The sequence below is a fragment of the Lentinula edodes genome (genome assembly GCF_021015755.1).
Source record: "Lentinula edodes strain Le(Bin) 0899 ss11 chromosome Unknown C8R40scaffold_1, whole genome shotgun sequence".
Lineage (NCBI taxonomy): Eukaryota > Fungi > Basidiomycota > Agaricomycetes > Agaricales > Omphalotaceae > Lentinula > Lentinula edodes.
Window position 1 is genome coordinate 1,144,299 of NW_025764307.1, and position 10,097 is coordinate 1,154,395.

Here is a 10,097-nt window from a genome sequence, read left to right on the forward strand (position 1 = left end):
ATGTAAAAAGAGCTCACTCAAAGGAGGAGCTTGCCTGGCTGCAGGTCTTGATGAAAGTCCCGGTGAAGTTGGCGTAGCGGTGGCATAATGTCGTTGCAAGGGCTTCCGCCATGGACTCGAAGAAACAGTTCTGGGTTGTGAAAATGACGACCTGCCTGACAGGCCAAACAGGGTTCTACTCTTTAATGAGAATGGAGCTTTTAATGAATGACGAGCCCAATTTCTAGCGCAAGTTGCGAGCGACATGGAAGTCAAGGCAGGAGTTAAAATATACACTTATTGCGATGTAATTATTCAGCGATCTTCTCTGACCGGCCCGGTAATGTTATGAACTTCTCCACTGACGGTGTTACCGTTATGTCTTCGGAAAATCCAGTTCCTTTTCAAAGTAGTTTCGACTTCAACCATCTATTCCAGGTATATATTTTTCGACTTCAACCGACTGACGAATTTTGACGTGACCCCCAAATCATAGCGTCGCATTGGCCACATAACTTCGATCCAAATACGAAATCTCACTCCTTTTCCCGCTCGAGATACATTCACTTCAGCTCTCATAAAGCCAATTGAAATCTCTACTGCTACTCATGGCTATGTAGCAGACGATTTAGATGCAACATTGACGCGTAAACGTACCCGGAGGGTTTCAACGAATTCAATAACCACCTTGCGGAGTTCGAGATCAGAGGATGGAGAGTCAGCAGGAGTAGGTGAAGGACACGAAGAAGGAAAGAGAACAACATCAAGATTGAGCGAAAAGTCGACTACAATTGGTCGAACAGCACCGACATTAAGGCCTCAGCGAAATAGGACTACATCTTTGGCATCAGTGTTCCCCGAGTCGACTGAGGTATCGCAAGGAAGCTTTTCCCTGAATTCTAATGTTGAGGCATATAAACATCATGCCACGCTGGAAGATCATTCTCAGACTGGTTTGGAGAAAATCATTGGCTCTCGGCTCGTAGAAACGTTTTTAGCCGTTACTGCCATCTCAGAGCCTTCATATGTTGATGCTGGGCTGCCAACAACTTCCTCCTCATCTTTCTTTCCTACAAGCACGCCAAGTTCTCCCAGGAACGGGTTTCCCCTGATATCACCGCGGAAGGATGTATTCACTCCTTCCTCCCCCAGCCCACTTCCGAATACCGAGAAGTCACGCAGGGATTCCCGAGCCTCAACTCTGTCTTCTTCATCTTCTGGCCATTCTAAAACCATGTATGATGCTACTCTGTCTCGAAAAGGAGCAGTCAAACCCGCCACAGGCAGTCCAATAGCATCAACTTCAACATTTCCTTCGTCGCCTGAGCTACCTTCTTCGCCAGTCCAACCCTCAGTTCCAGCTTATTTCTCTCCAATACACCAGCCATCTACCAATCCAAGCTTCTTTTTCGATCCCACGTCCGAGTTTGCATCATGGACTGACTTCAGCGCTGTGAAACTGAAAGTTGAACTTTGGGCCAAGATTGGAAACGACTCTGGACCTGTGAATGGAAAGGGTAAGGAAAAAGAACGTCCTCGTGAAACCCGAGATTCGAATCCACCTGAATGGCAAGTGCTAGAAGAATGGAATGTCGATTTGAATGAGTTGATTCCCCTCCCGAACATAAATGCTGATGATGTATGTGTCATTCGTCCATTAATTCTCTGCGTACGTTTCTCATATCTCAGGCTTTGGAAAACAGGACCCCCATCACCAATTACCTTCAAACACGCTCCTCATTACGCTCAACCCGCCAGGGCAGACCTTTTATGCCTATGTTCCAATATTATCACAGCCATCTCACAGGACAATGGATTTGGCTTCAGGTTACTCATCAGATCCGGAGTCTACCATACGGAAGAACAAGGAAATTGACACCAAGTTAGACTTTGCAGCTCTCCCTTCTAGAAGGAGGCGGCAAAGAGGTAGACAAGGCCAGGAAACTGCCAAGGAAGAGTATATAGCCAGGACTGCCGGATGGAAGGACTTATTTAAGTAAGATCATTTTCTTTTTGTGTGCTCGGGCAACGTGCTTATACTGTGTCACTGTTCTTTTTAATTTTTCATTTTCACTCATGAAAATATTGCATTCGCGCCACGCTTTCTCTGAAATGGGTAAGACTGGTGACTATTTGGACAACTATAAAAGATAACGAAAAATCATTGGAGGATATCGTTCGTGGGCTCGATCGTCTCATCGCTGACGATCAGCTTTCACCACTTGTAAGTTGTTCCCAATATGCACTTCTCTATGTTGAAACGACTTCTTATTAATCATCCTAGAAACGGGAGATATCCGAACGCGAATGTCGGATAGCGGAATTACGAGCAGATTGTGCCAGCGTCTCGACGCAGTCACAAGAACGTCGGTGTTCCTTCGCATTAATTTTAACAGATATTATATGTTTGTCTTTCAGTTCGAGATGAGATACTTATACGTCGGGAACAACTAAGAGAACGACGAAATATGCTTGCTAATGTTGAACAGCAGGATGAGGACGAGCAGCAAGAATGGGAAGAAATAGAGGAAGACCTTCTCGATGAACGGTGTGTGTTGCCTTGAATTATACGTGAAGTCTGACCGACCTGTTACCAAAAGCGCTCGTCTTGCTTCGCTGCGAAGTCTAACCATTCCAAGTCGCACAGGCCTACTTTCAACCCTTTCGTATTTATTTCCCATTGAGCTTCGTTCGCCGCCTGACCTCCTCTTTACGATCCTTGACGTTCCACTTCCGATTCCCGCTTCTCCCAACGATCCTGCTCCTCCGCTTACCCTTCCAGCACATATCGACGTCAACGAAGAGACTGTCGCGACTGCTTTAGGATATGTTGCTATTGTCGTACAGCTTCTAGCTGCATATCTTGGCCATGTCTTGGTTTATCCGATTACCTACATCGGAAGTAGAAGTCTCATTCGGGATGGGATATCCGCTATGGTGGGGCCCCGAATGTGAGCTATATCGTTACACCGTTACCTACGGCGAATTCTGAGCCGCTATAGGTTCCCCCTCTTCTCAAAAGGAGTTGACACGTATCGGTTTGAATACGGCGTCTTCTTGTTGAATAAAGACATCGAGATGGCGAGTGTCTCGTTGCTTCCAAAGATTACTTCATTGAGCCTTTATTACAGCTTATGGTAGAACACGACCTACGTGCGATAGATATCCGACATACGCTTCCGAATCTAAAGAATTTACTTCTTACCCTGACTGACGGTGAGGATGTCCCCATCAGGTCAGTAACGTTTTAGAAACCGAATCCTCAATATTTGCGCTGATCAAGCAATTGGTGCAGACCTGCGATACGTGTGGCTTCTCCAGTCTCATCTCTTTCTGGCTTGGAGTCTCCCAAACCGCAGTCTCTTGCATCTTCACAAGAGATTGCAAACTCAAATACCACTACGCCGAAAGCCACTTGTGTGGATCTACCACCCGAAATTACTCCGCCGGCCAGCGGATCGTCGACTCCCACCACCCCTAGCGCACCCACTAGTGTATCTATGGACACGCTGAAGAAAACTTCGCGTTTTCTTGGCGGCTTCACTCCTTTCTCTGGCTTTCTGCGAGCTCGTGCTCCTTCCTCACTGCTTTTCCGAAATGTCGATGAGTCTGCGGGCTCTTTCGACACTGACGAGCTACCTATATCATCGTCTAATGCAGCTGAGAATACAGAGTCCGCGGAACATAATGCGACCGCGTCAAAAAGGGATGAAGTTATAAACTCGGAACCTGGAGAGGTTGGATCTCCAGTCCTGGCCCTGGGTAAAGTCAAGGTCGCCGATCGTTTTGGAGAAACGACGGAAGTAGACACAGACGCGGACTCACAGCCTATCCTCGTCAAAGGCCGACTAGCAAGTGTATGGAAGGTACAATGATCTATCGTCATCTGAGCTTGGAAGTGCTAAGGAAGCAGAAAGGGATCAATACGAGAAGGATAAACATTCTTACTACACAATGCAATGGGTAGTATTTCGGTGTTCGAGTTTACAGACGTACATAAGCGCCGTGCAAGATCGTTCGCGAGTCGGTTCCATTTTTACTCAACTCTACCTTGTAGAAATTGTACTCATTATATCTTTACCGTAGATGTGTTGCACATACAATGGAACAAAGAGTCTCACAAGAACAATATCGCTCTTTGTATGTACATCTCCTTTGCCTCTTATGCTTTGTCAAGTCCCGACTCCCATGAGAATCCACACTGAGATTCGGTAAACACTGTAATTGTGTAAATGCATCAAGATTCAGGTTCCGTTCATCAAACTCCTATGGCCCTTTGACATGTTAAGTACAGGTCTATCCCATATTCTTACAACGACGTCCGTTCGACAGTGGACAAAGACGAACTACGAATGCTTGACACGGTGTGTGCTTCATAGGTGTAAACCAATGAAGGACCTTTCAGCCTCTTTGAGCTCACCAGGAGAATCGTCGGAAGTCGGACATCCGAGCGGCGAGAACTATATAAGTGAGTAGCAATTACTTATTTGTTCAAAAATTGAGCACCGAACCTGAGATCTATAAATCTATGTACGCTAAAATCATGTCCATGGTTCAGCGGTCCTTCGAGGGCAAGACAAGGGAAGACAGGGTGAGGATCCGTGAGTACGCGGTCTAATTTCATGTTTTTTCGCAGAAATGAAGGTACTTAAGTAAGGCTGAGTGCTAAGTAAGGAAGAATTTCTTGTGGGTCAACCAGAGACAACCCTGAAGCGTGAACTGCGCTCATAAAGATTCCATTGTAACACACTTGGAGATACTTGGGAGAGAAATCAAAGGTTTGTGCGGCCTTTAAGAAGACCCTGTGAGTTGAGAGTAATATCTAGAATCCCGCCAAAAAGTCCCACCTGGTCCCGCCACTGAACTGACTGGAGATTGGAATGCGATGGGAATGAACGTACAATGACCGGCCTGGTCCAAAGCCATTTGATATATGTGAATATTGTGTTCCAGGCTCTCCCATTGCGACCGCTTGAGGGGATAAATACTTGCCATTGATTATGTAAGCAATACTGAATTTTCGTGAAACGTTCGGGCGTAACTTACGGCCTACGGGTCAACCGACTTCAAATTTTGGATATAAAAGGCAACTGCCGGTTTTTCAAGAAGAGTGTCAGGACTCAGGGTCCACAATCTTTCGAGCTCACTGACCAGCATATAATAACTCTGAAGCTTTCTTTTTCTCTCCCGTTTCTCGTTCGAATCTGGAGTAACAAAAGGGTAGGCTTGGCTCCTCCAAATTACCTATAGAGACTTATCACCCTGCTTCTACCAGCTCAGTTCGCCACTTGTAACAACACCAATCTTGTAGAGCCCCAAATCGGTTTTCAGGTGTGCTTGGTCTATCCTTTGTCCTCACTTTTTTTGTTCTTACGGTCTGTTTGTTTGCAGGACAACATTGTGCTTCTTAGCTGCCTTCTCATCTGCTTTTTTGCTCGTTCACTTCTTTTCTGTCGTTCACCGTCCTGATACAAAATGAATAATACCTCGCAAATGCCTACTTCACCTACTGATAATACCTCCTCCCCTTCGGACGACCGTAAACAGAGTCCACCTGCGTTCTTGGACCTTGCGGATTCCGTATGTACATTGTCATTCATTTATTTGCTTCTCACTGATGTGATGGGATTTTAGGCAGCGAGATTGGGGAGTAATATGCCAGACATGTCTGCGGTGAGTTCTATCGCGGCTTGCATTATAGCTCCAGCTGATTTGTATCCAGCGGGTTGAGCTGAAGCGTCTCGAACACGAGAGGCAACGTGTACTTCAGCGTAAAATGTTCGAGGATCAGATGCGGGCTCTTGAACAGCAGCAAGCTCAGGAACTCCTCTCTATTCCTGTCGATCCCAGTACTCTCAATGGCGCTGGCATCCAGCATCTCGCTGTCTCGGCACCTACTACACCGCCTCGGGTTAATGCTGCCCTTCAAGGCGAAGCTCACCTGGGTGCAAAATATGGCCCCGGTGCATATTTAGTTGATGCTGATTCGCTCTCTAAAGCAGTTGGTGCCGCAGACAAACGCAAGTCGGTTACTTACGCTCCCTCCGTCAACATTTCCCCCGACTTGTCCGCAGCTAATGTGACTACCAACTATTCCCGTTCTGCTGGGGCTAAAAGTATGCCTGCCAGTCGCCGAACTTCTGCCAGTAGTCACGACGATGAGTTGGCCAGTCATTTGCAAGGGTTGTCTTTGGAGGGTCAACGTTCCAGGAAGGCCTCTCCCATTCCTGCTCCAGTGTCAGCTTCCATTCTGACGAGGGGCTCTCGGTATGCGGATGATGAAGGTGCCCGCTATGCAAGTACTTACAATGCCGGAATGATGCTGGATGAGCAATTGGACCAGGAAATGCATAGTAAGTTCTATTTGTCAATACGGTATAACTTGGTTCCTTATTCGTTCTAGATGCTATGAGGCATCTCCCAACTTCAGACGAGGACAAGTATGCCAACTCGTTTGCAAACAAGGTTGGAAATTATCACATGCACCTTTAAATTGATCCTGAAGAATTGTCTACAGGTGTCAACATCGTCAGCGGCCCTGGACCTAGCCCACATATCTCAGAGCTCCAATAATCGCTCTCTTGACAACAGAGATAAAATATCAGAATGGCCTCAATACCCTCGCGGCCCTGAGGGAATCACATCCGCGAAGTCTGAGAGACGCACTGTCACAAATCCTGGTTTGATTCTTGCATCACCCGACGGACAGGCTAGTCTGGGCTCTATATCCGCTTCAGCCACTCCGCTCGTTTCGCAGCATTCCCAGGGCATTTCTCATCAGCCTCCTTCGCCTAGTCACGGTTCGCCTCTCGGTCTTCTTGAAAGTATGAACGGCACTACTCGTTCTGTGCCAGCCACTCCTCTCGGTCTTTCCAGCAGTCACATCATGAAGCCTCCCGGCACTCCCCTTGGCGAATCTCAAGGAATGAATGGCCGAATGTCCACACAAGGGAATCACCTCAACGATGCTATAGATATTCAAGCCTCTTTGTCCCGCATTCCTTCTGGTCGGTACGAGAATGGCGCTCTCAATTTCAATGGGATCCCACAAGGTCTCGATGAACCTTATGGTGCTGACTCAGGCTTTGGCTTGAGCGGTGGCCTTGATGGGCGTTACAACTCATACGCTGATGTCAACAGCAACACGAGTGGCTCGACTGCATTATATCATCACAACGGGTCCCGTTACGGATTGGGTCTCCCCGGACGTGCTAATGCCGGGGTAGACGGAAAGATGAACGGTTTACATGGGCCCAAACACAAGCGTGGTGACATGGATCGTGAGTGTAAGCAGCTATCGGGGTTGTTTTCCTGCCTCGGCTGATGTTGCTTCTTTCTCAGTCAATCGATTTGCGGGTACACGCCTTGAAGATCTCCAGGGTGAGATTCCGGCCCTTTGCAAAGATCAACACGGTTGTCGCTACCTGCAAAAAAAGTTGGAGGAAGGTCTTCCTGAACACCGTGATATGATTTTCCGTGAAACTTTCGGCCATTTTGCGGATCTCATGACAGGTTAGTCTCGATGCCCCCAGTTCCGAAATACGGACTTACTTGCTCTCGTTTTAGACCCCTTTGGTAATTACCTCTGTCAAAAGCTTCTCGAGTATTCCACCGACGAGCAGCGGAATGTTATCTGCGAGTCGGTTGCCCAGGATTTAGTCAACATATCCCTCAATATGCATGGCACGCGCGCCGTTCAAAAGATGATTGATTTCCTTTCTACACATCGACAGGTGGGTCCAAGTTACCCCTTCGTTGTATCTTCGCTTACCCCTGTAGCAGCAAGCCAATCTCAGATACAATGCTCAGATCCATTCTATCATTCTTGCTCTGAGTCTCCATGTTGTGGTGCTGATCAAGGATCTGAATGGTAATCATGTTATCCAGAAATGCTTGAATAAATTATCGCCCGAAGACAACCAGGTTTGAACATTTGCTTTCTGGGAGTTCATCTTGCTGAATATATATGTTTAGTTCATCTACAATGCTGTCGCTGCTAACTGCGTAGAAGTTGCTACTCACCGTCATGGATGTTGTGTTCTTCAACGCTGCATTGATCACGCTTCTGATCATCAACGTATTCAACTTGTCAATGAGATCACTTTCAATGCCCTCACCCTCGTTCAGGATCCCTACGGTAATTATGTGAGCGCAAGATGATTTTGTTATTTCTTCAGGATCCTAATGTTGTCTTGCAGGTTGTACAGTATATCTTGGACTTGAACGACAACCGTTTCAGCGATGCCGTAATCCGGCAGTTCGCTGGCAACGTTTGTGCCTTGTCTGTGCAGAAGTTCAGCTCAAATGTTATTGAGAAGGTATGGGTTACTCATCGTGAGCTGGACTACCGCTTATACTATGACACAGTGTATCCGTGTCGCGGAACACAGCACCCGTAAAATGCTCATTGAAGAACTTCTCAATCGCACTCGTTTGGAAAAACTGTTGCGAGATTCGTATGGTAACTACTGTGTCCAGACAGCCCTGGACTATGCGGATCCCGCACAGCGCGTTCTCCTCGTCGAGGGGATCCGACCGGTCCTTCCCTTGATTCGCAATACCCCATACGGTAAACGTATCCAGAATAAACTTCAGCGAGAGCAAATGGATCAGTTTGGTGGATATCATAACCAACAGGCCCTTGTCAATATGGCTTTGAGCAACCCGGTAATAGGGTTACCTCAAAACTCGGGCCGCCACCTCCAAGGCAACCCCCTTGCTGATGTGTATGGCGGGCAAAATGGATTATACTCGCTCCAATCGCAAGCATCCTATGCCCAGGCCCCTTTGGCGTCGCAGTTGCACGCTTTGCAGCCTCAGTCTATCGACGGGTATGTACTCCAAGGCAACCCCGGTCATAGCCAAGGCCTTTCGCCAACACATACAAATGGTTTTTCTGGAGCGTCCTTCGCTGGCATGGGCCATTATACTGGATCGGTCTTGCCCAATGCGCTCAGCGACCCCTACCAGAGGACTTCCTTTGGCTATGGAATGTAAAAAGCTTTTCACTCTTTCTAACCTAACATCGACTCTGCCCGAATTACAATTCCCTCAAATCTACCTTACTCGCACGACCCAAATTTTGAATCACTGTCTCCCTATATCAACCATAGTCCCTTTTATCTCTGGGTATCCCCTGATCTATCATACCAAGCTCCATTGTATTTTGCCAACTGCATTATCTTCATCCAATGTTTCGTACGCCTTCGCTGTTTCGAACATTTTTCTTATTTGGCACTACATCATTTGTACAGGTTCCTTCACTCACTCTAACTCGGTTGTCTGTCTAATAGTAGTCCGTCCTAGCAGCACTATTTGTCTGTCATTCTGTAGTTACTTCCTCTAGCTGTATAAATTCGTTACTTAGAACTTGCTATTGTGGATCATACTTATATCATATTGCTTGTCGTTTTCCAGAATTTGTTTTGTTTGGAATGGTAACAAATTCAATCTTCATCGATTTAGAGGCCGACGTAACGTATTCAACGGTATATACACTTGCGAAGAGGTCAAGGCTCCAAGATGATCCTTCGTACAGACATCTGAATTACTCTGAATCGATGGGCGCATTGCAGAAGTAAATTTATCATGATTGGGCTATGAACCCCCGACCTCTGGATGGAAGAACGATGAACATTGGAAAGCATATCCGTCTAAGACCGCATACAGAAAATAGGGGAACAAGTATCATATGTGCGAAGAAAGGGATTAATCCATCACCGGTTCTGGAGGAGGAGTGATCAGTTTGCTGAGATATATATACGACTATTTCCTGCAACTCACCTTGAAGAAACCGATGGCAGCAGACTTTTCGCGGAAGCACTGACGGCAAAGGTCGAGACCGTACTTGCGGATGAGACCAGCTTGGTGGGCGCAGAGACGGCTGTACAGAGACAAAAAAGTGAAAAACTATACAGGTGGATAATCAAAAATGCTCACCATTGACGGGCGCCCTTTCCAAATTTTCTGGGGCGAGAGAACCAAACAGCGTCGTGGGTCATTTTGAAGCTGGAAGTTCAGATCGAGATCAAAGGTACAATAGACTGATGAGCAAGCAGCCAGTTACCTCTTGCGTGCGTTTTTGAAAGCAGTATGCAACGGTAAATTTGAGAACGGTC

The 10,097-nt window shown here is 46.8% G+C and overlaps 3 protein-coding genes across 3 annotated transcripts; 2 read left to right on the top strand and 1 right to left on the bottom strand.

The window, feature by feature from the left end:
* The first annotated feature begins 112 nt into the window (after positions 1–112).
* C8R40DRAFT_30220 (UV radiation resistance protein and autophagy-related subunit 14-domain-containing protein) lies at positions 113–4,089 on the top strand. Its single transcript, XM_046234644.1, has 12 exons — positions 113–127; positions 191–417; positions 476–1,618; positions 1,683–1,975; positions 2,101–2,203; positions 2,264–2,345; positions 2,398–2,527; positions 2,580–2,930; positions 2,982–3,060; positions 3,111–3,214; positions 3,275–4,002; positions 4,066–4,089. Exons 2-11 carry the CDS (start codon positions 328–330, stop codon positions 3,852–3,854), a joined length of 2,955 nt encoding a protein of 984 aa, XP_046092377.1. The 5' UTR covers positions 113–127; positions 191–327; the 3' UTR covers positions 3,855–4,002; positions 4,066–4,089.
* A 931-nt stretch (positions 4,090–5,020) lies between these two features.
* Positions 5,021–9,405, top strand: C8R40DRAFT_1077376 (ARM repeat-containing protein). The gene is made up of 13 exons (XM_046226973.1): positions 5,021–5,199; positions 5,255–5,310; positions 5,371–5,559; positions 5,614–5,652; positions 5,702–6,332; positions 6,383–6,444; positions 6,497–7,265; positions 7,321–7,491; positions 7,546–7,712; positions 7,762–7,902; positions 7,954–8,124; positions 8,178–8,297; positions 8,347–9,405. The coding sequence occupies exons 3-13, from the start codon at positions 5,455–5,457 to the stop codon at positions 8,974–8,976; spliced, it is 3,006 nt and encodes a 1,001-aa protein (XP_046092378.1). The 5' UTR covers positions 5,021–5,199; positions 5,255–5,310; positions 5,371–5,454; the 3' UTR covers positions 8,977–9,405.
* Position 9,406: 1 nt separating this feature from the next.
* C8R40DRAFT_1077379 (ribosomal protein S14) lies at positions 9,407–10,062 on the bottom strand. The gene is made up of 3 exons (XM_046226974.1): positions 9,919–10,062; positions 9,763–9,862; positions 9,407–9,704 (listed from the first exon to the last, which is right to left on the bottom strand). Exons 1-3 carry the CDS (start codon positions 9,978–9,980, stop codon positions 9,696–9,698), a joined length of 171 nt encoding a protein of 56 aa, XP_046092379.1. The 5' UTR covers positions 9,981–10,062; the 3' UTR covers positions 9,407–9,695.
* Positions 10,063–10,097: the final 35 nt, after the last annotated feature.

Coding starts and splice junctions, on each gene's coding strand:
- C8R40DRAFT_30220 (XM_046234644.1), top strand. CDS start 328: ATGAACTTCTCCACTGACGGTGTTACCGTTATGTCTTCGGAAAATCCA. Junction 418..475: donor ACTTCAACCATCTATTCCAG/GTATATATTTTT, acceptor CCCAAATCATAG/CGTCGCATTGGCCACATAAC. Junction 3,061..3,110: donor TGAATAAAGACATCGAGATG/GCGAGTGTCTCG, acceptor CCTTTATTACAG/CTTATGGTAGAACACGACCT.
- C8R40DRAFT_1077376 (XM_046226973.1), top strand. CDS start 5,455: ATGAATAATACCTCGCAAATGCCTACTTCACCTACTGATAATACCTCC. Junction 5,653..5,701: donor ATATGCCAGACATGTCTGCG/GTGAGTTCTATC, acceptor ATTTGTATCCAG/CGGGTTGAGCTGAAGCGTCT. Junction 7,492..7,545: donor TTTTGCGGATCTCATGACAG/GTTAGTCTCGAT, acceptor CTCTCGTTTTAG/ACCCCTTTGGTAATTACCTC.
- C8R40DRAFT_1077379 (XM_046226974.1), bottom strand. CDS start 9,980: ATGACCCACGACGCTGTTTGGTTCTCTCGCCCCAGAAAATTTGGAAAG. Junction 9,863..9,918: donor GGAAAGGGCGCCCGTCAATG/GTGAGCATTTTT, acceptor GTCTCTGTACAG/CCGTCTCTGCGCCCACCAAG.